The 27,893-nt window shown below is 54.1% G+C and overlaps 1 protein-coding gene across 1 annotated transcript; it reads left to right on the top strand.

Moving 5' to 3' along the window:
- The first annotated feature begins 1,301 nt into the window (after nt 1–1,301).
- LOC118655523 (sodium/glucose cotransporter 1-like) lies at nt 1,302–27,860 on the top strand. The gene is made up of 15 exons (XM_036307419.1): nt 1,302–1,424; nt 4,625–4,696; nt 7,814–7,918; nt 9,013–9,072; nt 10,803–10,907; nt 12,752–12,857; nt 13,845–13,925; nt 15,202–15,422; nt 16,805–16,940; nt 19,409–19,516; nt 20,548–20,698; nt 21,684–21,852; nt 22,890–23,105; nt 25,136–25,235; nt 27,586–27,860. The coding sequence occupies exons 1-15, from the start codon at nt 1,302–1,304 to the stop codon at nt 27,858–27,860; spliced, it is 2,028 nt and encodes a 675-aa protein (XP_036163312.1).
- Nucleotides 27,861–27,893: the final 33 nt, after the last annotated feature.

Genomic DNA, 27,893 nt, shown 5'->3' with positions numbered 1-27,893 from the left:
TAAATAGCAGGCTGGCATATTTAAACACAATCACATCAATGCTAGTTAAAAGTAGAGATCATCTGATTAAATAAAAACACAAGACCCAACTATATACTCACTGGCTATAATATACTTCTTTAAGGTTTTTTATTTTTATTTATTGCTTTTAGAAAGAGAAAGAAAGGGGGGAGAGAGGGAGAGAGGGAGAAGGAGAGAGAGAGAGAGAGAGAGAGAGAGAGAGAGAGAGAGATCGGTTTGCTGTTCCACTTATTTATGCATTTATTGGTTGATTCTTGCATTTATTGGTTGATCCTGTAGCAGGACGACACTCTAACCAACTGAGCCGTCCAGCCAGGGATAAATATACGTGAAGTAAAAAAGTTTCACAGCCACTATGGGAAACAATATGGAGATTCCACACAAAAATGAAAAACAGAGCTGCCATACAACCCAGAAATTCCACGTCTGGGCATTTACCCGAAGAAAACAAAAACACTGATTCAAAAAGTAACACGCCCACCTCCTCGTTCATTGCAGCATTGCTCACAGCAGCCAAGACACGGGAGCAGCCCCAGCCGCCATGGGAGGCCGCTGGGCAAGACGATGAGGCGCACCGGGCAAGGGAAGGTGCGCGTCGCACGGGATGAAACCTTGCTCTTTGGGACACCATGGCAGGACCGAGATGATCTCAGGAGAAGTGAGTCAGTCGGACAGAGAAAGGCAAAGGCCGATGACTTCACTGCCTGGACCAGCTCTTAGTCTGGGATAAAGCGGCTGCGGCCCAAAAGGGCGGGGGGTGCGCCTGGACCAGCAGTGAAGACGCGCTTTCGGTTTCTCGCTGAACACAGCGCCCCGCAAGCAACCAGGTTCTTGCTCTTTGGCCAGAGCTGGGCCTCACAGTCCCCCCAGCCCCCAGCAGGTGGTGGGAATTCCCAGGATGCCCCGAGGCTGGAACTCCCAGGATGCCCCGAGGCTGGAACTCCCAGGATGCCCCATGGCGGAACTCCCAGGATGCCCCGAGGCTGGAACTCCCAGGATGCCCCATGGCGGAACTCCCAGGATGCCCTATGGTGGAACTCCCAGGATGCCCCGAGGCTGGAACTCCCAGGATGCCCTGAGGCTGGAACTCCCAGGATGCCCCGAGGCTGGAACTCCCAGGATGCCCCATGGCGGAACTCCCAGGATGCCCCGCGGCTGGAACTCCCAGGATGCCCCGCGGCTGGAACTCCCAGGATGCCCCGCGGCCACGGAGCGCCAGCGAAGCCTGAGTCAAAGCCGTTGCTGCCTCCAGAGCAGCCGGCCGGCCGGCCCGAGCCGCCATGACCTTCCTGTGGTACGGCATCTCCGCCAACTGGAGCTCAGTGGATGGGGGCGTCAACAACAAGATAGACCTGCTGGTGATGCTCTCCTACCTCCTGCTGGTCCTGGCCGTCGCCATGTGGGTACGCCAGGGCCCGGAGGTCCCCAGAGGGCAGGGCGGGGCCTGGACACCACAGGCTGGGTCCGGCCTGCGCCTGGAGCACCCTCTCCCCCCTGCCCACACCTGCGCCTGGAGCACCCTCTCCCCCCTGCACCCACCTGCGCCTGGAGCACCCTCTCCCCCCTGCCCACACCTGCGCCTGGAGCACCCTCTCCCCCCTGCCACCACCTGCGCCTGGAGCACCCTCTCCCCCCTGCCCACACCTGCGCCTGGAGCACCCTCTCCCCCACCCCCCACACCTGCGCCTGGAGCACCCTCTCCCCCCTGCCCACACCTGCGCCTGGAGCACCCTCTCCCCCCTGCACCCACCTGCGCCTGGAGCACCCTCTCCCCCACCCCCCACACCTGCGCCTGGAGCACCCTCTCCCCCCTGCCCACACCTGCGCCTGGAGCACCCTCTCCCCCCTGCCCACACCTGTGCCTGGAGCACCCTCTCCCCCCTGCACCCACCTGCGCCTGGAGCACCCTCTCCCCCCTGCACCCACCTGCGCCTGAGGAAACAGGTTCAAAGAGGTTAAGTAAAACACCCAGGAAATGATGGCGTTCAGATTGGAACCTAGAGCTGCCTGATCCGGCCCGGGTGTGTAACCCAAAGGTCACACACGTATATAAATTGGGGATCTTAGGTGTTCTCTTCACATTCGTATAAAGAGCTAATGCATTCTCTGCTGGTACAAGGTTCTCTTAATAAGGTAGAGACCCTGTCTCTCTCATTGCCATTCACTCACTGAGTTTAGCATGTAAGCACTCAAAAAAGTGTCCTTGCCCGGCCGCGTGGCTCAGTGGTTGTGCATCGACCTAGGAACCAGGAGGTCACAGTTCAGTTCCCCGTCAGGGCACAGGCCCGGGTTGCGGGCTGGATCCCCAGTGTGGGGCGTGCAGGAGGCAGCCGATCCATGGTTCTCTTTCAACATGGATGTCTCTCTCTCTCTCCCTCTCCCTTCCTCTCTGAAATCAATAAAAATAAATAAATAAATTCGAAAAACAAAGTCTGGTCATTGGCCATTCTTTTGAGGCTTACAGTGAGCCGTTATGCTGCTAGTGGACAGACCGTGATGGAGACATGGTTTCCATCCAATTAAGAGAATTGTGTACCAGCAGAGAAAATGCAGGCCCTTTATTCCAAATGTGAAAAAGACACCTGAGGTGTTTTGCAGGTCATTTAAAGGAACAGTTGTTTTTGTTGTTTTCTAATTGGCTTCCGTGGTGAGAAACGCCCTTCTCAGTGGCCTAGGCAGGGGGCTCTGAGGAGTCCTCGTTCGGGGATTTTCCCCCCAGATTCTCTCACTGCATTAAGAAGCCCCCACCCGGCGTGTTCCTGGCCACGGTCAGAGGACTAGTCGGCCATCTGGTCACTTCGGAAGGACGCCTGCTGTTCCTTCTGCTCGTAGGGGAGCCGTCCGTGTGCACGGTCACCCAGCCGCTTTGATCTTTCCCTTCCTTATCACCTTCCCTTCGGCTCCTTTTGTGAGGCGGATGCTGTTATTACCAGGAGAGCACAGCACGCTTATTGTGCGACGGGAGAAGACGTGTGCGTATCTACAGAATGAGTTACCGCTCTCCACCCGCTCCCGTCTCTCTGGGGAAACCACGGCCCTGTGCCCTTCCTCCCCTTTCTCGGTGCTCATGCAAACAAGCGAGCACGGACATAGGGTTTTTGTGTCTTTACAAAAATGTGATCAGATTCTGCACATTACCCTGCAGCTGCTTTTTGTCACTTGCTGTGCGGCGGAGAGAGCCCTACCGGTCAACAGTAGAGCTCTAGCTCATGGTTTATACAACATAATAGTCACACAAATGTGTGGACTTTTCGGCTTTTCTCTACGATTGACGCTTAGATTATTGCTGGGTAGATTTTTTTTCTTGATCTTTTTTTAAAAAATATATTTTATTGATTTTTTTACAGTGAGGAAGGGAGAGGGATAGAGAGTTAGAAACATCGATGAGAGAGAAACATCCATCAGCTGCCTCCTGCACACCTCCCACTGGGGATGTGCCCGCAACCAAGGTACATGCCCTTGACCGGAATCGAACCTGGGACCTTTCAGTCCGCAGGCCGACGCTCTATCCACTGAGCCAAACCGGTTAGGGCAATCTTTTTTCTTTTTTTTTTTTAATGTGTCAGTGCTTTTAATCTGCGCGGCAGGGATTCGCAAGTTGGAAGGGCTGGGTCAGAGAGCATGTTTACTTGAGATTTTAGTCTGTATTATTAAGTGGCGATCCACAAAACTCGCTAAGATGTCCATCTCTCCAGCAGCAGTGGGCATGCCGCCTCCCCAGCCCTCCCCAGCCCTCGCCAGCCCTGCTCAGTCCTGCCTCACGTTTCTTCTCTTTTCTGCCGTCTGATGGGGATGAGTGGTTCCCCCGCAGCTCTGACTGGCGTGTCCAAGACTCCTCGTGAGGCTGAGCATCTTCCGTGGATTTTCCTCTTCTGGGAAGAGCCACTTTATTTTGCCCATTTTTGAACTGGGTTGTCTAACTGTTTTTATAAACTTGCCCATTATTTCAGTTGCTAAGGTGTGTTTTTTTCAAGTTGTTATTTGTCAAAACCAGTTTCTCAACCTCAGCACTCTCCCTCTTGGTTGTGGGGGTCTGTCCGGTATGTTACACGATGCCTAGAAGTGCCCCTGACCCCTACCCATTCACCACCAAGGTCTGCAGACATTGCCGCGTGTCCCCTCGACGGAAGGGACGAACCACCCTGGCTGAGAGCCACTGGTCCGGGCTCCATTCATGCTGTCTTTTTGTCATTCGAATGTTACTTCACTTAGAAGAACTCTGCTATCTCTCTTTTCCTTTACATCTTCTAGATGTCCTGGGTGGCTCAGGGAAGTTTTTCCCACTCCAAATTTGTACAAATATTATCTCCGAGACTCTGCTGGAAACCATGCCACTAGTCAACTATTTGGGGGGGGGGGCAATATTATTTTTACAATAATGTAGAGATATGGACATCCCATGCGATGTCAGAGCTGGAAGAGACTATAGTCTCCAGCGAGGCCGCCATGAGCCCTCCCCTAACTCAGGGGATATGGCCTTCTATTCCTAACAAGAAAGAAAGGGAGAGTGGATTTGGTGTCTCACTAAAGAGATTTACCCGCTAAGAGACCGTGTCTTTGAAGCAGCTTGTTTCTTGTGTCCCATTGCTCTCTGTTGTTGAAGGCGATACTGACAAGCAGTCGTGGGAACATAGAAGACTTCTTCCTGGCTGGCCGAAGCCTGGGGTGGTGGCTGGTGAGTTGGCATCCACTGTGGGGGCTACATGCTAACTTGCTTATTATCTTATTTGTTAATGTATTTTATTGATTCCAGAAAGGAAGGGAGAGGGGGAGAGAAAGAGAAACATCAGTGCTGAGAGAGAATCATGGATCGGCTGCCTCCTGCACGCCCCACACTGGGGATCGAGCCCACAATCTGAGCATGTGCCCTGACCGGGAATCAAACCATGACCTGGTTCCTAGGTCGATGCTCAATCATGAGCCACGCCAGCCGGGCAGCTTGCTTATTATTTTAATTGGGATGTCTTACACGCAGAATATTTTGAAATTTTTAAACGAGGAAAGCCATTTCATTGGTGGTTCCTGTAACTCCTAAATAGTTTGTTACCTAAATGTTCCCAATTAACTCAGTTTTCGTTTAATAACCACTTACTAAGTTACTGGCACACACTTGGGACTCTGCACTTACTTGCATGTCTGTTCCCTCTGCCAGGTTAGGAAGCTCTCATTCCCGATAAAACATAATAGTCCTGCCCTCTAGCAGCGTGCAGTCTAGAATGGGAATTAGACTCGCATCCAGTGCATTACGGTGCTCACAGCAAAGCGGGAGCCAGTTACGACTTGAGTCAGACCATCTCACTTTTATGTTTAAAACCCTCTGACACCCAGAATGAAAGCCCAGCTGCTACTAACGGCCTGTGTTAGGCCACAGGGTGTCTACCCTCCTCACCTCGCCTCTCAGGACTCCCATTCCAGTTCTAGCCAGTGTCCTTGGACATTGGGTTTATCCTGCCTTTGTTCCTGCTGCTTCTCCCACCGGAGGCTTCTCCCACCGAAGGCTTCTCCCCAGCTCTCTCTGGCTGCTTCCTCACCTCTTCTGGTTTCCCTCAGATCTCCTCTCACTCTATCCCAGCCACCCAATTGCTGCTTCTTATGCTAGAAAATAACCCCTAATTTATTTTGTTTATTCTCTTCTTCCCAAATGAATGTTGTCTTCATGAGGGCAAGGGCTTCTTTCTGTTTTTCACACCAATATGTCCCTAGAACAGTGCCTGGCACACAGATGGCAGTGGACACTTATAATTATTGAATTAGTGAACGGTGACCTTTTCTTTTTAATCCTCACCCAAGGAGAGGGGAGAGAGAGACATATTGACTGACTGGTTGCCTCCCATGCGCTTTGACGGGGGGTGGGGGGGTGGGGTGGGAATTGAACCTGAGTCCCTTCGGTCCAGGGGCTGATGCCCTAATCACTGGCCAGGGCAGTGAATGGTGACTTTTTAACCTACCTTTCATTTTTAATGTATTAATATCTTCCTAGGTCTATATATATACATAGGTAAGTAGATATAGATATTTTATACAGGGTGGGGCAAAATAGGTTTATGGTTGTGAGTACATGAAATACAGTTTATTATTGTATTATTATTTACTAGAGGCCTGATGCATGAAATTGTGCAAGGGGCTTGGCCCTCGCAGCCCTGGGCTTCATCCGGAAGGTCGTCTGGACAGTCATCCGGACAGTCGTTCTGCTGTTCGGTCTAATTAGCATATTAGCTCTTTATTATATAGGATTAATGAGAGGCCCGGTGCACGGATTCGTGCACCAGTGGGGTCCCTCGGCCTGGCCTGTGGGGATCGGGCTGAAACCAGCTTTCCAACATCCCCCAAGGGGTCCCGGATTGTGAGAGGGCAGTTCTTGGGTGATGCACCCCAGAATCGGGCTCCCTCCTCTCTGGTTTCAAGTGCATCATCCAAGAAACGCAGCTGCCAAGTCACTGCAGCTCGGCAGCTCCTGTGTTGAGCGTCTGCCCCCTGGTGGTCAGTGCACATCATAGCTACCGGTCTGACAGTCATTTAGGCTTTTGTATATAGAGATTATTGTATTATTTTTCATATATACACCTGTAAGACTAATTTTGCCTCACTCTGTATTTATATGCAATTGCATAGTATTATATGAACAGTCTTCCTTTTATTTACCATATTATTGGGCAATTTAGGCAGTATGTAATTCTGTAGTATTGTGACAACCGTAATGAATATTCCTAATAGTAAAAATGCCTATCACTTGAGTACTTATGTGTCTCTTTTAAGATTATTTGGCCTTAGATTTGTTATTGCTAAGATGTTGATGCCTGCACATTCTCAACTATGTCTTAGTGCATTTTATTTTTCATAATTACAAAAACAAACTTCTTTGTTCTATTCAATGCTTTTGGTATTATATGCTATTTTATCTTATGTTAAGATTGTTAAAAACAGTGCTGTTTTTATTTGTTTGTTTGCTTGTTTGTTTTTATTAAAAGGCTTTGTTATTTTAAGCCTCCCTTGATAATTTGGTTTTAAATATGTCTCATATCAATAGCATAATAGTTGGATTTTTATTTTAACAGAGTGGCTATCTCCACTCTGTTAAAAAGCTATTTTGGGTTTAGAAGGGATTTTGTTTGTTTTAAATGCCACTGGGATTTTTTTATTTTGAAAGTAACAGCTGTTGGTTAAAAAAAAAAAAAAAGTTACAGTCCAAGTGTAGACCTTGAAATTTTCTTCTCTGTCCGTCTCTACACCCATAATTCCAGTTCCCAGAAGTATTTAGTTTTATATATTTTTTACCAGAATCTCTCCCATGCATATATAAACAAATATGTGCACAAGTGTAATGTACACACGTAATATTTTAATGAGATTATATTATAATATTGTTTAACTTATTTTTATGACTTACTACAGCTCCTTCATTTTTATTTATGCTGCATTGTATTTCAATGTTTTCATGTGTTTTAACTAGTTCCATGTCATCAGATTGTTAATATTTTAAAATTATTTCTGAACAATGATGGATTACACTCCTGCTAATGTTTCTGCAATAGTGAATTGCAGGCACGTCTGTGGAGCATGGGGAGGGTGGCAGCATAAGAATAGCTGTTCTACCTTTTTCACTGTCTCCCTCTTCACTTGGCTTCTAACTTACGGTTAGGATTTGTATAGAAGAAACACGAATGGGAATTATGCCCAGGAAATACCCCCTTTTGAAAAAAAATTGTAAAATTCAGTTTGAGTTTACATTTGAGAAATTAATCCTTGGACATGGACTGAAAGTTTTGATGTGGAATTGTCGTCTGATTACCAGATTGGTGCTTCTCTTTTTGCCTCAAACATTGGCCCTGCCCACTTCATGGGCCTGGCCGGCACGGGAGCGGCCTCGGGGATCGCCGTGGGGGCCTTCGAGTGGAATGTAAGTAATAGGTGTGTAGTGACCAGCCTCCATCTTTATCATTGTCCAAATAAAGCTCATCAACATCAAAACTTGCTTCCAACTTTGAGTAAAACATTGACTGCTTCTTGAGAAGGCCTGGGAGGGAGGGACCAAGTGTTTAGTATCTCCAAAAAACCGTGCTAGTGTCTTCTCTTCTTAGTAAATTACTGAAGAGACAGAGAATATTTATATTCCAGGGACTGTAGGAATACAATAAGCAACTGTTTTAGGGAACTAGTCCTGTAGAGAAAAGATCATACTAACCTTTAAATGTCTGTATATAAATATGTATGCGCATATCTGTATGAGCCACATCTTTCTTCTCATGGACGACAAAGTAAAGAATACCTCTAGCCCTAGCCGGCGTGGCTCACTGGATAGGGTGTCGGCCTGCGGACTGAAAGTCCCGGCTTCCATTCCGGTCAGGGCACAGGCCTGGGTTGCGGGCTCGATCCCCAGTAGGGGGCGTGCAGGAGGCAGCTGATCAATGATTCTCTCACATCATTGATGTTTCCCTCTCTCTCTCCCTCTCCCTTCCTCTCTGAAATCCATAAAAAATGTCTATTTAAAAACGGTTTTGAAAAAAGAATGCTTCCGGCAGAGTGACTTCCAATCCTAGGAAGAAGCCCTGAACTTCACGAGCAGCTCCCCTCCAAATGACTAGCGTCTCCTTCGCATGCTCCATTTACCCTCCCCTTCTTCGCAAAGACCCAGTTCTGTACTCAGTTTCCATACCTTGTGTACAGTTTGGTAGTTTCCTATTTCCCTGACTGGTTTCTGATTTTTCTTTCTTCTTTATATATTTCATTGTAAGTCACCTTCATTTCTATCTGGAAGTAGGCGAACAATGAACACTAATAAATACCTTGAAAATGGGCTCAGGGAGCCCCCCATAATTAAGAGTGCACCCCTTTATAGGCAGACATCAAGTGCCTATCAGTGACGTTGGTTGGATGGGAGGGTACGCGTGGGCTGTTATTCTTACGGTCCGGGTGGGAGCCCAGGCAGTGAGTGGGCGTGCACCTCCTCTAGCGCCCGCCTGTGTGGACCTGACGTGCTTCTCTCTGTTTCAGTCCCCGCTCCTGCTCTTTGCCCTCGGCTGGATATTTTCTCCCATTTACATTAAGGCTGGGGTGAGTGTCACTTATCAGTGACTCTGTTCTCCACAATTTTTTCTTACAGGGGCGGGTGGAGGCCTTGACTGCAAGCCCTGAGGGCTTTGTGGGGTTTGGAAATGCTCTGTACCTTGAGTGTGGTGGTGATTACACAATTGTATGCATTTCCCCAAACTCGTAGAACTTTACATAAAATCGGGAGAATTTTACTGAGTGTAAATTATATCTCATAAAACTGTTAAACTTCAAAATATTTGTGGAACCCCTGGCCAGTGTGGCTCAGGGGGTTGGAGCAGCATACCGTACACCAGAAGGTTGCTGGTTTGATTCCTGGACAGGGCACTAGGTCCCGGGTTCAGTCCCTGGCCAGGGCATGTATGTATACATATTTGGGGAGAGGGCATTAAAAACGTAACAGGCTCATTTGCTGTGCTAACACTTGCAATTGTGAAGCCATAATCCCAGGAAAATTATCTCAGATTGTGACTGTTATTTTTGAGATGAGGTCTTTTAAGAAGTAATCAAGTTAAAGCCAGGTCATTAGGGTGGGCCCTAGTCCGGCATGAACTTACAAGAAGAGGACATTTGGACACAGACATGTACAGAGAGAAGACCCCTCAACAACCCAAGGAGAGAGGCCAGAACCAGTCCTTCCCTCAGAGGGAACCAACCCTGCCGACACCTGGAACGCCCAGCCTCCAGGACCGTGAGACGCGCACTGAGGCGTCTGTCGTGACGGATGCAGACAGTACATCTCAGAACCTGGCTGCGAAATGAGCTCTGGATGGCAGGTTACAATGAAAAAGCAAGTGAGCGGCCAAACTAAGAGACTTGGGGTTCAGGAGATACAGCCGTGGGAAGCCCCCGGGTGAGTCTTCATACAGCAGGTGGGATTGGAGTTAGACATGGGTGAGGTCGGCAGACAGAGCACGTGAGGACATTCGGGACAGAAGGAGGGACAGTACTCATGTGACAATTACTTACTCACCTGCCGTGAGCCAGGCGCTGCCATCTAATGACCAAAGAGGCCTCACTCCCTGCCCACGGTGCACGCAGCCTGACCGCCTGGAGTAGAAGTGAACGGGATCGCTGGGGCACCAGCACACGCGAGCATTGCTGACAGAGTCAAGCTCTTCTCCCTTGCGCACCTGTTAGATTTGTAGGATGTGAGGAAGCAGTTAATTTTGCTCTATGGTTATTTCACAGAAGTGATTGGTCATCATTAGACATTTTGAATGAACTGGATTTCCTTCTGCTCTCCGAGGATTGCACTCGAAGCAGATTCCAAGCTTCTATATATTTTATTGATTGATTTCAGAAAGGAAGGGAGAGAGAGAGAGAGAGAGAGAGAGAGAGAGAGAGAGAGAGAGATCCATGATGAGAGAAAATCATCAATCGGCTGCCTCCTGCACACCCTACACTGGGGATCGAGCCTGCAACCCCCGCTTGTGCCCTGACCGGGAATCAAACCGCGACCTCCTGGTTCCTAGGTCAATGCTCAGTCACTGAGCCACGCCAGCCGGCCTGGAGTCCAAGCTTCGTGAAGGCAGCAGCCGTGGTGCCTGTCCTGTTTATTCCTCTCATCCTCACAGCTGCTGTTAGTACAGAGCCAGAGTCGGGACCTGCATCTTGTCTTCCTGGGCCACTCCCACCCTGCCTGCACCTTGTGACCACCTGCACATGGTGAGCTCGGCCGTCCTGTGAGCCTGCAGTGTGTCTGACAGTGACTTCTCTCGTTGCTCGTACAGGTGGTGACGATGCCAGAATATTTGAGGAAGAGATTTGGTGGCTCCCGGATCCAGTTCCTCCTCGCTATTCTGTACTTATTCCTCTATCTCTTCCAAAAGATCTCAGTAAGTTGTGGAAAAGCCAGCTCAAGAAAGAAAGTAAATATCAGTGCCCAGGACAGTGCTAGATTTGTCCCAGCAGTTTGCTCTGGGACCCCATCAGTTACTTCCTGGCCTCTGCTGTTAAAGCTAGAGCAGAGGAAGAATCTATACATATAAAAGGCTAACACGCAAAGTGTCCCCCTGGGAGTTGGACGGGAGACTGGGAGTTCGATCACTTGCTATGATGTGTGCTAACCACCAGGGGGCGGCGCAGAGCATGGCAGGCGACCAGCAGCTGTGCCGGGGCACTGAGGGAGTAAGGACGGAGGAGGCAGGGAGGCAGGGAACCTGATCGGCCCTGATCGCCAGCCAGGCCTAGGGACCCTACTCGTGCAGGAATGTGTGCACCGGGCCTCTAGTAGCATAGTAACTAACAGTTTACAAAAGATAAACGGCGGAGGCGTCTTCTTTGCCTCCTGAGCCTCGGTTACAGGACCCTCCTCTGTACTCCCAGAGAACCTGGGGCTTCCTGGGTCGTGTCATTAGGTGATGTCACTCCCCTGTTACAGCCACCCAGGGGTTGCCACACCTTACCAGAAAGCCGAACCCCTGGTGACGGATGAGGGCTGGGTTGTCCCAGCGCCTGTCTCTCTGGCCTTGTCCCCCGCTGTGGTCAGCGGGCTGTGGCCACCCTGCCTGCCTTATTGTTGCTCACATCCAGAAAGCCTTTCCCCTTGAAGCCTGCCACCTGCTCTCAGTGTCCACAATGTCTGTCCCCGCATTTTTCACCGAGCTCCTTGGGAAGGCCTCCCATGGGTACACTGGTCATGCTCGCTCCATTCCTCAGTTTTCATTTTTCTTTGTAATACTTGTCGCCATGCGAGAGGAATCTGTTTCCTTGCTCTTGGTCTGTCTGCTCCACGTCAGTGCAAACTTCCTGAGGCCCAGGGCCGTGCCTGGCTGGTCACTGCATTGCCCCCTGTGCGGAGAGCAAGGTCAGCGCATAAGCCACTCATGGATGTTTTTCAAACAATCGAATGAGTGCCACTTATCACATTACACGGAAATTTCCCATTTAGTGGCCTGTCTCCATTAAGTGTAAGCTATTGAAGACAGTGACTGACTTTTTAAAATCTTTTTTAAAATATATTTTTATTGGTTTCAGAGAGGAAGGGAGAGGGAGAGAGAGAGAGAAACATCAATGATGAGAAAGAATCATTGATCAGCTGCCCCATGCGCGCCCCATACTGAGGATCGAGCCCCCAACCTGGGCGTGTGCCCTGCCCGGGAATTGAACTGTGACCTGGTTCATAGGTCGACACTCAACCACTGAGCCACACTGGCTGGGTGACAGCGACTGACTTTTGGTAACCCCGTGTCTTCAGAACCCGCCCACAGGCCAGTCCTCACGGTGGTCAGCTGTCTACAGTCCTTGAGCTAAGAAGCCTTTCACAGTGCTAGGGTTATAAAGGAACATGGACGGTGTGTGGCCTGCGAAGCCTGCAGTGTTCACCGTCTCTCTGGCCCTGCACAGAGAAAGTTTGCCAACTCCTGACAAGCTGGTGCCTCTGCCTTCCCCAGTGGAGAACTAGGGGATTGCTCACGCTGCACACAACCCCGCTGGGGCTCCAGGGGGGAGAAGGCTCAGTGTGTTAAGCGGATAATCAGGTTAGCCAACCCCTCAGGTGCTGGCCTTGGCTGGACGCATGGGGCACAAGCCTTGCTGCCAGCAGAACTTGGGGACCCTCACCCAGTGTCCCCCAGTGACGTGGGCCATGTGCTAACTGCGATGGCTTCGAAGGGCAGTGTCTCTCGGACTGCGGACCGAGCCGAGAGGGAAGCGCAGCTGTGGCCTTGTGTCGTTTCAGGTGGAGATCTGCACTGGGGCCATGTTCATGGGGCTGGTGCTGGGGTTGGATGCTTACCAGGCCACCATGGTCCTGATGACCATCACTGGCATTTATATGATCACAGGTGAGGTGGCTCTAAGCACACAGGTACTTACGTTAACGCCAAAGCTCTACCTCTTAGTGGAGTCCTGGCGGACACTGGGGCCGGGGGCTTCAGCTTTTGCATTTTCCTACGTCTGGAGAGCACTTGCTGAGGCCAGGAGGCTGCGGAGAACAGGAAATAACGGAGGCAGGAGTGCCAAACCTGAGCCCTACCCCGAGAAAGGCGTTTTGGGTGGGGGTGGTCTGGCACAGCAGGCGGCCAGGTGCAAGAATGGGACCCCAGGACGGGAAGGAGAGGGAGGCAGCAACCTCAGGCCATCCTGCTGACCTGGTACCTGGTCAGGCTGTCCGACAGGAACTTCTATGGAGGCAGTTCTGTCCTCGCGGTCTCGCCTGGGCTGTGAGAGTGAGGACGTGTTTCCCAGCCACGGTGCAGATCTTGGACGCTGGGAAGTGTCTCTGGCAGATCACCAGTCGAGTGGAGAGAATCGGGGTGGGAATGGAATGCACTGAGTCAGCATCCTCCGTGGGCCGTGCGGTGGGGCTTGCCTTCCCAGGGGCTGTCTGCGGACATGTTTGGGAGTCACCACGGGGAGTGCTGCTGGCATCCGGCAGGGAGAGGCCAGGGCATGCTGACTGTTGCTTCCAAACTGAGATGTTAAAGAGACTGACAGGTTTTCGCCTAGGAAACCACCAGGTTTTGGTTCATCCAAAAAATGGGGAAAAGGGAAATTGAGACATAGAAGGGCAAGATAAGAATCCAGCAGGAGGTCAGAAAGGAGGTTAAAGAGAAAACGGTGCACCAAGACCAGCAAAAGTAGTCGTGAGACCCACTGAGTTGAAGGGACAAAGGGGTGAGTGTGGAGATCTGGGGAAACAAGCAGGTGGAACAGGACGCCAGCGCACCTTTCCGCAGGAGAGCCACACGCGGCGTTTTCTCTCTCTCTCTCTCTCTCTCTCTCTCTCTCTCTCGCTCTCTCGCTCTCTCGCTCTCTCTCTCTCCCCTCAGGTGGTTTCCTCACTGTGGTTTATACTGACACCCTGCATGCCAGCGTCATTGTCCTGGGGTCCCTCTTGGTGATGGGCTTCGGTAAGTCTGTCTTGAGAACATTGAGCACCCTGGGTGGGATCTCCGAAGCTGATTGCTGCCCTCGGCCTTTTCATCATCGTCATCTCCAGATGAGGGACTGAGGCCCTCGGAACCCAAGAGCGGTCTGTAAGGTCATGCTGAAATGTGGGGGCGGGAGGACTTCCGCTTCCGTGCGAGAACGGGGTTAGGTGTGCAGCTAGCTGAAATGTACAAAGTGAACACACTGGTACCAGCACCGAGTCAAGAAGTTTCCTTTTTCTTTACTTCCTTTTCAAACTTGATACCTTTTGTTCCTTTTTCTTGCCTATTACCCTGGCCATGGCCTTTACTACAGTGTCAAATAGAAGCAGAGACAGCAGACATTCTTGTCTCATTCCCAATATTAAAGGAAAAGTTTTGAATGTCTCACAATTAAATGAAATGTTTGCTGTCATTTTTTTGTAGACATTCTTTGTCATACTAGCGTAGTTCCCTTCCATTCCGGGGTCATAGCACCTTCAGGCATGGCTAGATCCAGGGTTCTGCCTGAACCAGGGAGGCAGACAGCTCCAGACTGCCACACTAGCTGAGAACCCCAAAGGGAGAAAGCAGGCTTTGTTGATCTCTTAAGCCGACGAATAAGTCCTGACTAGCTGAGTGTGGGTCTCCAATCCACTCCCAGGGGTGAGGGAACACTGGACGGCGGGGTCAAGTACCCGATTGGGATGGTGGCAGTGTGACGAGGCCCACCTAGGCCACAGAGGACGGAATGAGCTGGGAAGAGGGGTTCTACCACCAGAAGCAGGAGTAGGGGTGCTGGGCACACAGCCAGTGTCCCCTGGACTCTTCCTTCTCTTTGAGGAAAACATGTGTCTTGTCTTAGGCACATGGGGTCTTGACTATTTGTCACTCACTTGCACTTTATATATTAGACTAGAAGCCCATTGCACGAAGATTCGCGCAATAGGCCTTCCTTCCCTGGCTGCCGGCACTGGTTTTCCTCCGGCACCCAGGACCCAGGCCTTTGGTCCGGCCGCAGCGGAGAAGCCAAGCCTCTTCAGTCTTCAGTCTTCGCTCCGTGCCTGCTTATGCAAATTAACTGCCATCTTTGTTGGGTTAATTTGCATAGTCGCTCTGATTGGCTGGTGGGTGTAGCTGAGTGACACCAATTTGCATGTTTCTCTTTTATTAGAGTAGATGCAATTCACCAAACTGGGCCCCACTTTGCAACCTCAGTTCGTTAGATGTGTGTTACTGTCCAGTTTACAGTACTGATACATTTTATGTTGTTTTTAAGCCTTCAAGGAAGTGGGAGGGTACCAGGAGCTACTGCATAAGTACCCCAACGCCAAGCCAAGCATAATCCAGGAGGGAAACTGGACTGCCCCGCCAGAATGCTACCTGCCTCGTGCAGATTCTTTCCATATCTTCCGAAACGCCATTACTGGAGACCTCCCCTGGCCTGGAGTGGTCTTTGGCATCCCCATCCTTTCTGTATACTACTGGTGCAGCGATCAGGTAATAGACGCGTAGCGGCGAGGTGACTGCATGGGGCTGGTGATTCAAGGCTCCACCCAGTGGGTCAGGTTTCCGTTCCGATCCCTGTTGACTGCCTACCTAGTTTAAATGAAATGGTGTTTAGAGGAATTTCTCCTACAGTGCCATCTACAGCACATCAACTATTCTTATTTTTTCTTCTTTCCTATCATTCTCTAAAACATCGTTTTTTGGACATAAAAAATGACTCAGTTCTCCTCAGTTGGGTCAATAAATTAAATGCAGCCAATCAGCATATCAGTTGGATTTTTTAAGGACTCAAACTTACTCTAAAAATTGTATGGCTCTCTCTCTCTCTCTCTCAGTGGTGGCTCATTAAATAAATTGTGAAGTATTCATAAAGTGAAGAGGAAATATAGAACTAAAAGGAAGTGTAGCTGCACATAGTAACATGGATGAATCTTTTTTTTTATTTCAGAGAGGAAGGGAGAGGGAAAGAGAGAGAGAAACATCAATGATGAGAGAGCATCATGGATCGCTGCCTCCTGCAGGCCCCCCACTGGGGATCAAACCCACAATCCGGGCCTGTTCCCTGACTGGGAATCGCATCCTGACCTCCTGCTTCATAGGTTGACGCTCAACCACTGAGCCCTGCCGGCCGGGCAGATGAGCCACTGTGATCGTGTTGGTTTACGCCTGTGGACTTTTCCTGCGTATGGAGTCGAGGTGTATATGCTACTGTTGCATCCTGTGCTGTTTAGTCACCATCACACTGCGGGCATTTCCCCACATTATTTAAATGTCTTCAGGGATGTCGTTTTAGTGCCTGCGTCCGGCCGAAAGGTTCTGACGCGCTGGCCCGTGTCTTGACTTTTTCTTAAGTGCTTGTCCACCTGCCAGCTGCACTGTTCTGCGCGGCTGAGCGCACGCTGCCTCTGAAAGCAGGAGCCCCATGAAATTGGGTCATAACCTCTTCTGGAGGAGACTTTTGCATCTTTAAAGGCCTCTACTAGCTCATTTAAGTGAGATGAGTGAAGTTGGTCTGAGTTCTGAATACACATGTGTCGCCAGGAACCCACCTTTGCTTGGATTGACGTCTCGGGGCTCTGCTCCTTCCACCCAGCAGAGACGGTCTGTGGCTCTCGGAGGGACTTTGGTCCTTGCCGGGGGACAGACTGTAAGCACTGCATCAGTGCTGGCTGCGAGGCCAAGGTCACGCACGCCATCGCTGTCCCCTCGGCGGCTGTGCCCTGAGCAGAGCGCTTCCTGGTCACGCCTCTCCTCCTGCTGGGGTGCCCTGGAGAAGCTGGATGAGGGTCCCAGCCTTCCCTCCACCCGGCGGCCTGGGCTCCATGTGCCCTGAGAGACAGCCACCTCCCTCACCATCTGCGTCTCCTTGGCAGATCTTTGTGCAGAGGTGCCTGGCAGGGAAGAGCATGTACCATGTGAAGGGGGGCTGTGTCCTTTGCGGGTACCTGAAGCTGCTGCCCATGTTCACTCTTGTGATGCCCGGAATGATCAGCCGCATCCTGTACACAGGTAACGTCTTGGTCCTGCTGTGTTCACCCCAATCCTCGCCTGTCTTAGAGACCCAGATACCATCCGGGTTATCAGGTCTCCTACAGTGAACTGGTGTCCAGGCGCCCAGATCGCTGCCTTGGAGCCAGTGGTTTGGGTGAGGGGGTCGGCTGAGAGCAGTCTGGCAGAGGCCATGGAGGTGGGCAGCTGGAGAGGATTCCAGAGAGCCGTTCAGGAAGGGCAGAGCCGACCAGTGCTCCGCGGCAGGAAGGCTGGGTTCCTCCCCTGCCCCTGGCGGTCCTGTGGGCGGGTGCTGGGCTGGGAACTGGCGATGCTGTCCCTGCGCTCACGGCTCCAGAGAGGGCTTGTACCTCACTGCACCAATAAGGCTCGGGGGAGGGGAGACTCCATATCACCCCCAAAGAACGTCTGACTCTGAGGCCCACATTCTTTGCATTAAATGCTACGAAGTCATCCCTTCTGCCTTCATGGGCTATCGTAATTCTGTGGATAGCCCATCCCCTAGTTTTACCAGCTGTGCTGGCCCTCGGGCCCAGGTCTGTTGCTGCTCAGCCTGTAGGGACCACGCTCTCTGTCAGAGGCAGCCAGCGGGTCATGGCCCGGCCCAGGGCAAGCGCTGCTTGCTGCTCAGCGTGGGCAGTGGCAGCTCTCATCCCAAGCCGTCTTCAGCCTGCCCTGAGACGCGCCTCTTTTCCTTTTTCTTTATTTTAATATGTTTTTATTGATCGCAGAGAGGAAGGGAGAGGGAGAGAGAGAGCATCGATGATGAGAGAGAATCATGGATCGGCTGCCTCCTGCACGCCCCACACGAGGGATCGAGCCCCAACCCGGGCCTGTGCCCTGACCTGGAATTGAACCGTGACCTCCTGGTTCATAGGTCGAGGCTCAACCACTGAGCCCCGCCTCCCTGATCCTGATTCCCTTCCAGTTCTAGCAGGAAGGGGGGCGTGCCCTGTGTCAGATCCCACACCTGGTCTTGGCGCCAGGCAGCGCCCCTGTGGCCTCGGAGCTGCCTCTGCCTGAATGGACAGTAGGCCCCTGAGCTCTCCGGGACCCAAGAGCCCTGGCGTCATGCCCCCCCTCCCCCAGTACTACCGACCACCCGCTCACTGACGGACAAGGCCGGGCAGATTGCGTGTGCTGGGGACTCTGAAAGCTGCTGAGGGAGGGAGGAAGCATGGGGCATAGCTCTTCCCTCTGGTGGAAGTGGCCTCGGGAAGCCAAGGTCCCTCCAGCCTCTGACCAAAAGGTGCATCGAGGTGATGGAATGCACTGGGGAGAGCCCTGTGTGGAAGGGCCAGAACCACGTGTCCCAGTCCTCAGGACTGGCCACAGTCACGGACCCACGTACACGTGCCAAGTGGGGAAAGCCAGGAGGCACTCATCGTGCAGGCTGGCACCTGCCATGCTCCCGGAAGAAGACGCTGTGCCAGCAGCCGGGGTGCTCTGGCCTGGCCTGATTCCGGGTCTCTCCCCGGCCAGGTCAGGGCCACGCTGCCAAGGGGTGTCCTCTGTCCAGTTTCCTCTGTAGCCTCTATTACTGGGCTTTTGTTTGAAAATGATCTGCCTTTTGGCTCCTCTTTCTGGGCTGGTGTCACCTTCAGGCCGTCCGGTGGCAAGACTGTCACGGCAGCACCAGCCTCTGTCCCGCCAGCTCACCCCCCAAAGCAACGGTGTTTCCTTTCCCAGTGGTTCCTGCAGAAACCCCAGGGGCGTCCTCGCGAGCCCACGTGGGTGACAGGCACCAGGCCTGGTGACCAAGGAGAAGGGATTTCCCGAATGGCCAGGCCTGGCTCCCGGGCCTCCCGAGCCACACCATCCCGGCTGAGGTTGCGTTGCCGCCGCAGGGGGAGGGAGCGCGGGCGGATGAACGGGACGTGCACTGTGCCTCCCCTGTGAGCTTTACGTTCTCTCCCGGAGCGCGGTGACCGCTTCCTCAGCTAGACCGCTGTCCCCGCTGACCTGGGCGGTGGCCTGCCTCCTCCTGGTCGGTGTGAGTTAGTTCACTGTGGGGCTTCTCACAGGGCAGCCCTATCTATATCCTGGATAAGCTCTTGAAGGGTACATCGCATTCACTCCCTTTACTTCCCTTTGTCCAAAGTTTCCCCCCAAGTACCCTATCCGGGCCAAGGGAGCAGGGTCATGAGTCGCTCACACATTCGGTGAGTAACCCTCTGGCTTTCCTAACCAGTAGCTGGATCAGTAAACGGCGTGTTGAGGTCACGGGACTGGCTGTGGGTCAGGCAGTGAATTGGCAGAAGCATCAGCTTACTTGACTCCTCAGCGCCTAACTCCTAGCTTTTGTCTCTACTCCCAGCTCCCCGAGAGTGTCTAGGATCATGAACCGGAAGGGTCACCAGTTGCCCCAGAACCGATCAGATGAGGAATCTGTAATTCCCATTGCATTCCTCTCCCTGAGCTGATCTTAGAGCTCCAGGGCCAACTTGTTGGTTTCTCTCTCTTTGCAGACAAAGTGGCCTGTGTTACACCTTCCGAATGTGAAAAGCACTGTGGCAGCAAAAGTTCCTGCAGCCCCCTCGCCTACGCTTTGCTGATCATCGGGCTGCTGCCCAAAGGTAAGGAAGGGACCCTGCGCCCGGCCAGCGAGGCTCCAAGTGGAGCGTTAACTTATGACCCAGGAGGTCATGGTTCGATTCCCGGTCAGGGCACAGGCCCAGATTTTAGGCGTGATCCCCCGTGGGGAATGCAGGAGGCAGCCGATAATGATTCTCATCGTTGATGTTTCTAGCTCTCTCTCCCTCTTTTCCTCTCTGAAATCAATAAAAATGTATTTTAAAAATATTTTAAAAGAAGAAGAAAGAAATAGACCCTGCCAGGCCACAGAGATCAGGATCTGTGTCCGCATGGGAGCGTGTGCCTCGGGCTGTGAGAGCTCATCTGCCAGGCAGCCGCCCCTCTGGCGGAAGTGGAGGCATGAGTGAGACGGGACTGTAGGGCGCCTGGAGCAGGCCAAGTCCAAGGACACCCGTGTGCCTGGCCCGAGCAGCCCATTATGTACCCTTTAGGCTCCCAGCAGATCAGAGTCCCTGCCACGCGGTAGCCTGACGGGTCGCATGGCTGGATGGCTACGGTTATTGCTACCATTGGTGGAGCACTCTGTATTGGGAATTGTGCTGACCTGTCTACTTAATTTGTCTTAATCTTAACAACAGCCTGTGGTAAGCACTTTTATGCCCATTTTACAGATGAAGACACTGAGGCACAAGGAGCAGCACCCCTTGTCTAGAGTCTGACCTTCTCTGCGCCTCTGGCTCCTCATCTGTGAAGGGGGAGGCAGCAGTGGTGTCTGTCGCACAGGGTGGGAGGGAGGATCGGCAGGCTGATGCCTAAGGAATGTTCTGGTACAAAGTAACTCTCAGGGAGAGTCGCTCCCATCATTACATCAAGACATCGCCGGAAGCGAGAAAGTCTCGTCACAAAGCAAGGACAAATGTCATGTGTTCATCTCTCCGCGATGAAACCTCACTCCAAACAGGACTTGCATATTTTGTTGAGAAAATGTGGTACCTGGAAAGGTTCCTTAGGAGGCCCACTCCACCTCCCGCATGGACAGAGCCGAGGCCCAGGAAATGTCCCTGTCTTCCAGGTGCCCGCGGCCTGATGCTGTCCGCACTGTGGGCGTCTCTCATGTCCACCCTGACCTCCATCTTCAACAGCGCCAGCACCCTCTTCACCGTGGACATCTACACCCAGATCCGGCCGACAGCCACGGAGCGGGAGCTCATGGTCACAGCCAGGTGAAGGCTTGCTCTCACGCTTCAGTTACATGAAACATTTAGACCGTAAGGCTGTGTATGGAATCAGCCTGTCTGTACACAGTATGATTCTACAGATTTTTGCTGCCGTTTTGCAATGAAGATGTATTGCTTTTATAATCACATAGAAAAATTATTTGGGAAAAGAATTAAGTAATCACTGAAAAAGGTTAGCATAGTTTGCTCTCGCTCCAAAATAGTCCTGGTGAGGAAATTTACGTACAGGGTCTCATTATCTCGTTCAGTCCTCATGACATTAAAGGTCAGTGTTACTGTTCTTACTCTCTTTGGGAGAATGGGGCGAAGAGGCTGAGAGAAGGGAATTGACCGACCTAAGGTCCCACAGTCAGTAGGAGGATTTGTCCATCTGGGAGCCACGGGGTTACCCACGAGGCCACACAGCACCGCACTAGGCCCGGAGGGACACAAACCTGTAAAATGTGGTCCTGTCTTTATTCCAGAGGGTTTCACGGTGACTGCCCTTGGACTGCATGCATGTAACGTGGCCTGATGTGTCTCCTCCTTCCTTTATCTGGCATGAAGAAGCATGTAGCTCACCTACTTTCTCTCTCTAATCCCTGCTTCTGAGGTGGTCTTTACATTTTGATCAGCACTCCGTAGTTTAAAGGTACTTTTCTGAGAAATTAATAGTTCTCACGTATTATATATTTTAAGCAAGACTGCCTCAAACCCACCTCCAGATATGGTACAGCCTGTCCGTGACTCAGGAACAGGCGAACGAACACTGTTTTTGTCGTCATCATTCAGAAGTTGAAGGATTTTTGTCTGCAACTGTATGGCCTGTTAGTGTTTAGGGGGATGGCTGTCTCCCCTGCCTCACAATGATGAATGGGCACTGGAATTTAACCTGAGGAATAACTGAATTAATCGTTTATGGTTTGTAGACATTTTATTGGCAAGGGGGAAAACTCACCGAACTGCCATTGACTGTTGGTTTACTTTACAGGTTTTTTGTTATCATCTTACTTGTTGTCACCATCGTCTGGGTCCCTGTAATTCAAGCGACAAACAGTGAACAGCTGATTGACTACATGCACGCAGTGAAGAGTTACCTGGTGCCCCCCATCGCGGCCATCTTCCTGCTCGCCATATTTTGCAAGAGAGTCACTGAGCAGGTGGGTGGGGTTGCTGTCTTGGCCAGAGTTTCCCGAGGAGGGTCGCTAGTGCCTCAGGTTCACAGCGTGGCATCACGTGCTTTCTGAGAGAGGGTTTCCTCCCGGAGAGATGTGCTCCCGCTCCCTCATGCACGTGGTAAGGGCCGGCTCTGATCGGTTTCCCTCCCTTTGCAACGTAACCCTCCCGCACACACGTCTGGCTGTAGGAGCACGTCCTTCACTTGCTCTCTATTGGGGTGTCTGGCTCCGAGATTTCATGTCCACAGTGGGATGTACAGTTGTGGCTCCTCCCCTTCCCTGCAGTGAGGCCATCTCTCCCAGCCACGCTTTAAGCACAGATCCCCGGAGTGGCTCAGTTGTGCTTTCATATGACTTTGAGAGCACAGTTTGTCAGAATTTTTTATTTATTGTTTGAGTCATATTTTCTAAAAATATATCTTTATTGATTTCAGAGAGGAAGGGAGAGGGAGAGGGAGATAGAAACATCAATGATGAGAGAGAGTCATGGATCGGCTGCCTCCTGCACGCCCCCCACTGAGGATCCAGCCCGCAACCTGGGCCTGGGCCCTGACCCGGAATTGAACCCTGACCTCCTGGTTCATAGGTCGATGCTCAACCACTGAGCCACACCGGCCAGCTCCAGATACACTTGAGAAGTCGAGCCGGCAGGATTGGCTCATGGGTTGGGGGTAGGGCAGATGGAAAGGGAAGGACAGGGAAGAGCAACCAGGGAGATGGAGGTGCCCTTACAGGACGGGAGGACTCGGTCTCTCTGGACACGTTACATTGGAGGTCACCGTGTGTGACCCAGCTTACCAGCACGGGCAGCCTCCTGCCGCTCTGCCTGGCCTGGGGCGCACGCTCAGGCCTGTGTCCAGCCAAGAGGCACCCCCCCTGGTGCTCACACAGGGCTCCTGCGGGGAGCCCTAGGATGACGAGGTTGGCTTCAGAACTCAACTCCTCGGGGGGCTGAGGCTGAGGGGGCCTAGCCTCCCCCCATCCCCCTCTCAGTGACCCTCGGGCTCCTCCTCCCACAGGGGGCCTTCTGGGGGCTGATCGGTGGACTCCTGATCGGCTTCATCCGGATGGTGTCTGAGTTTGCCTACGGACGCCAGACCTGCTCGGCAGACAACAAGTGCCCTCCAATCATCTGCGGCGTGCACTACCTCTACTTCGCCATCATCCTCTTCGTCATCAGTCTCCTCACCATCCTGGGCATCTCCTTGCTCACAGACCCGATTCCGGACAAGCACGTAAGTCCTGCCCCGGGGTGCTGGGGGTCCGCCCTGGCCCGGGGTCCCCGTAGCAGTGCCTGGGCTCTGCTAGCTGGGCCAGAAGCCGCCAAATCCCTGCGTTTGCTTTGAAAGCGGAGGGCTGGGGCCAGGCATAGGGATGGACCAGATACAGGCAAGGCAACAGACAGGCCCTGCCTTACAAACAGAACTAAACTGAACCCCTTTTCAGCAGTCCTCTGCCAGGCGGTGTTCACTTAGAATGAGAAGTTTGGCTTTTAAAATACACATTTTCCTTGGAAGTGTTGCGTCCCTAACCTCAGTATGAATTAATAGAATCCGCCAGGCCCAGCTGCCACCACCCAGAGAAAGTTAAGCCAACAGGAGGGGGAGGGGCAGTCCTTGGGGCAGCTGCCTGTGCCCGCTCAGGGGTGGCATCTCTGGGGCTCTCCTGGCGCGACTGTTTCACGCTTCCCAGTCACCCAGTTGGAAGTGAGAAAGCCTGGGCTCAGAGCAGGTCAGTCCTTCGTCTGAGGTGCCAACCTAGTAAATGGCACAGCCGCAGGCCCTGCAGGACAGGGGCGTGGCCAAGCCGAAAGCAGCGGGAAGGGCCCAGATGTCCCGTCTCCGGAGCTCAGAGGGAGAAGCATCTGGAACACCTGATGCCTTCCCTGCACCCTCACCTGGGGGAGGGAAAGCCATGAGCTGGAAGACTGCTCAGGGCGGCTCCCCGGGCCTCCCCTCTGGCCGCGCTGCTGCTGAGCAGCTCCGTTTGTTCCTTCCCTTCTTGCACACACAGCCCCGTTGGAGGAGGGATGGAGCCAGTGTGTGTGTGTGTGTGTGTGTGTGTGTGGGCGGGGGGCAGGCCCAACACACGTCACCGCCCAACACACGTCACCCTGGCATCGTGACAGTGGGAGACTTCCCTGCTCTGGCACCTTGAGGAACTGGGGTGATGGGCGTGGCTCCTCTTACTCTCACCTCTTGGGTGTTGCCTGCTTCTCAGGCAACCAAGCGCTCGTTGAGTGTGTCCCACCGGCCTGGCGGCAGGCGGGTGCTCTGGGAGCAGAGGAGCGGCTGGCAGGGACGGGGAGCGGAAGAGGAAGCAGTGTTTATGGGTCCGTGTCTAGGCACTGGGCCAGGCCCCTGCTCACCACCCCGGGAGGCGGGACAGAGCACTGGGGCCTGGTCCACAGGGCGCGAGGGTGTTGTTGGGAAGGCCAATATGTACACACGGCATCACCAGGAAGCAGTTCAAGGCTGAACCGGCCTCTTAGTAACACAGCAGAAGTTTAGTGCCGGCACTTCAGCCCGAGAGGCGGGCGCAGGCAGGTGCTGGAGGGCCCTGTCATGTGCGGAAGGTGGGCTGAGGTTCCTGTACGCCAGGCTGGTGTGATGAGAGCTTAACACCGATTCCAGATCGGGAGGCGGGAAGGCTCACTTAGTTGGGCTCCTGCTGACCCCAGTCCTGGGGCGGGGAAAGCAGCAATCGTCTGGGTTTGTTCCTTCCCAAGGGGGTCGTACGTGTTTTCAGGAAAAGAACAAAGTCGCAGACCAGAGGGACAGGGGTGCTCCCTTGCTGAGCCTGAGCGCTGGGCTCGGCGGGGCCAGGCCACAGGGACAGGAAGACCTCTGGGCTGAGCGAGAGCTGTCTCGGCGGGCGGGCGGGTGAGGGAAAGCAGCGCCCGTCCAGTCGGCCCTGTCCCTTCCGTCCAGGGAGAGAGGGGACAGCTGCTTTCACCCGGGGGCACAGGGTCCTGGTCCCTCAGAGCCCGAAGGGGCCCTGAGCGAGCTGCCTCCACCCTCACTCAACGGAAGGACAGGGGCCTGGGGAGGCATCACCCTTTGCCAAGGCCACACGCCCGGCAGCAGAGCCCACACAGACTCCATGGCAGCCAAGGGCCCGCTTCCCCACCCCCATCCCTCCCGTTTGTGTTGGAGCCTAAGGACCAGGTCCCTGCAGTCCCTCAAGCCCCGGTGCCCGCCTGCCGGCCACGGCACATAGGCCTGTGTGGCAAGGCCTGAGTGGGGACCTGTCCCTCCCTCCCCAGCTCCACCGGCTCTGTTGGAGTTTACGCAACAGCCAGGAGGAGAGGGTGGACCTGGATGCAGAGATGCAAGTGAAGAGAATGGCTCTGCGTTTGCAGCCCGGTGAGGAGGCCACAGCCTTGCGGGGGGCGGGGGGATGCTGCTCAGGGTTGGGGGGGTGGCCTGCGCTGCCTCCCAGCACCCCGCCACCAGCCCCCCCTCCAGAAATGCGTTCCAGGCAGAGGCCCTGGCTTTCCTGTGTCTTCCGATGCCTTGGGGGTCTGTGGGCTGTTGAGGGAGATGTCTCTCCGACATCTCTGCGGGTGGTCTGGCTGGAGAGACCCACCTGGGCCGTGCAGGGGGAGGAGGAGAGAGGGGTCCCTCGTGAAGCGCAGGGGCATCCAGGCCACGGGGAGGAGGCAGGGGGGTGGGCAGGAGGACAGTGCTTGGTGACCGGGAAGCATTGCAGGGGGCAGCTGATCCATTGAGGCAGATGCTTGACAGCGAAGAACAAAGCCCGAGAACCGGCCGCTGGCTTAGCCACTGAGAGCAGCATGGGGGGGGGGGGGGGGCGCTACACAGGGGTTCTGAGGGAGAGGGTCTGTAAGGGGGAGCAGCCCCACCTAAGAGGGCTCCAGGTCCAAGGACAGCTAGGCTGCACGAACTGAGAGGACATTCCAGGCAGAGCTGTGGCCCAGGGGAGGGGTCCTGGCAGATCAGGTCAGGACAGGACGATGCCCTGAGCTCCTCGGACCCTGACGCAGCAGGATCAGGCCTAAGGAGATTAGCCCCGAGTCCAGGCAGGGGGTGCAGGAGGCTGTGAGGTTGGGGGAGGAGGGAGGGACAGGGAGGGAAGAGGCTGCCGGAGGAGAAGGCAGTGCCTACAGGTCCCCTCGCCCTCCTGCCAGGGCAGGTCAGAGCCCAGAGAGGCCTGGGCTCCCTCTGACATGTGCAGAGGAGACCTGGGGTGGGTAGGCTCCTTGGACTTCTGCCCGGCAGTGGGGGCGTGGGGGAGTGACCCCGTGGGCAAGGCTGCCCACCACCCGGAGGATGCAGGCTCCCTGGGCATTTCCCTTCTCTAACGGGGGACTGGCTCGCCGCGCCCATAGGGTGCCCGGTGCTCCTTCTGGGGCACCTGTCGCTGCCTCTTCTCCCCATCCACTGCCATGGGCGGTGAGGATGACAGTGGCTCACGTGGACCACCCACGTGGGACGTGCCAGCGCTGTCAGAAGCATCCCCTCCATGAGAAGTACAGTCGTTACTTTACAGACAGGAGATGAGGCTCTGAGCAGCCAATGACTTGCCCAGGGTCCATAGAGAGCTGGGCGGTGGTGGACCTGGGATTTGGACACAGGCAGCCTGACTCCAGTGTGTGCCCTCGGCCCCTGCCCATCCCGCCTCCCGTCACGCTGCTCTGCGGCTGTTGTCAAGCGATCCGCCGCCTTTCACCTGTGCCGCCTCCTTGGGCCTGGCAGCTGCGGGCGGTGTGATGATGCGCCCCGAGAGAGCAGGCCAGCGTGTGCCGCTCCGGCCTCTCAGCACCGATAGCAGATACCGGTGTCCCCGGCTTGGGGTCCTCCGGCCGCCCTCCCCGGTAACGGGCTCCTCCTTCCCTGGCCATGGGCTCCACATTCCTGGTGCCACCTCAGCCTCAGGAGCAGCTGGCTGGGAGGCTGCCCAGGCACAGAGCGCGTCCCGGGCACACGGCTGGGCATCTGCTCCCACTGAACCGCGCTTGTCACCAGGAGAAAGCCAACCCCAGGCCGCTGCTGGGTCAGAGGGATGCGCCGGCGCTGGCCATGGTGCTGACTGCACGGAGCACACGCTGTGCTGACGGGGGGCCAAGTTTAAGCCCCAGAGTTAGGTGTTTACGCAGAGTTGGCCTGGAGAAGCTCTCCTGTAACCCCTAAACCCACCCAGCCCCCCGCCTCCTGGGGGACACCACTGACTCCCCTCCAGCCTGCAGAGCCTTACTCGGCCCTGAGACGGTCCTGCAACGCTGCAAATGAGGCAGCGTCTGTGTGAGGAATCAGTGATGTCCTCATCCGCGGGGGAGAGTGCCGCTGAGGGCGCAGGGGCAGCTGCTTGCGCTTGGCCTGCAGAGCTGCGTTCGGCTGTGTGGCCAAGACAGAGGAGTGGGCGTGTCAAGCAGACCTGGGTCGGCCGGCTCTGTGACAGCAGAGGCCCCTGAACCTCTCCGCCACCCAGTCCAGGGGCCCTGGACCCAGCTGAAGGCTCTGCCCATAGAAGGCAGGCATGGCCCAGGCAGCCCCCCTCTGCCCCCACCTGCTCCCCTCAACCTCGTCCCACTCTCCCCGTCTCTGAAGGTGGTGGTAGGGCCCTTAGCAGGGGCCGGGGACTGTTCTTCACCTCAGAGCAAGGCCATTGGTCTTCCTGCTGGACTCACGGCTGAGTGGGACCCCCTACGGAGTGTGTGCGCCTGCGCCTCCTGACCTTTGCCCTCTGTTCCAGGGGTAAAAACGGGGACCGAGAGCTGCTTCTGGAAGGCCTTGAACATATACTGTGGCCTGGAGGCGAAGCCAAGCGCCAAAGTGGCCCCAGAAGTGGAGACGGAGGAGAAGACGGAGGAGTCCGGTGCCCCGTCCGAAGAGACAGTGCGGAGCGACTCGCCCGAAGGGACTAAGCCCCGCGAGGCCCTGGAGTCGCCGTTCTGGAGCAAGGTGGCCAATGTCAGCGGGCTCCTCTTGCTCCTGATCACGGCCCTGTGCCACGTCCTCTACCACTAACGTGGCCCAGCACAGAGCGTCTGGGGGGGGGGG

Source organism: Myotis myotis, unplaced genomic scaffold (assembly GCF_014108235.1).
Source record: "Myotis myotis isolate mMyoMyo1 unplaced genomic scaffold, mMyoMyo1.p scaffold_m19_p_47, whole genome shotgun sequence".
NCBI classification, from domain to species: Eukaryota; Metazoa; Chordata; class Mammalia; order Chiroptera; family Vespertilionidae; genus Myotis; species Myotis myotis.
Note: the sequence above shows the minus strand (reverse complement) of the source record. Positions and strands in the feature narration are given on the sequence as shown.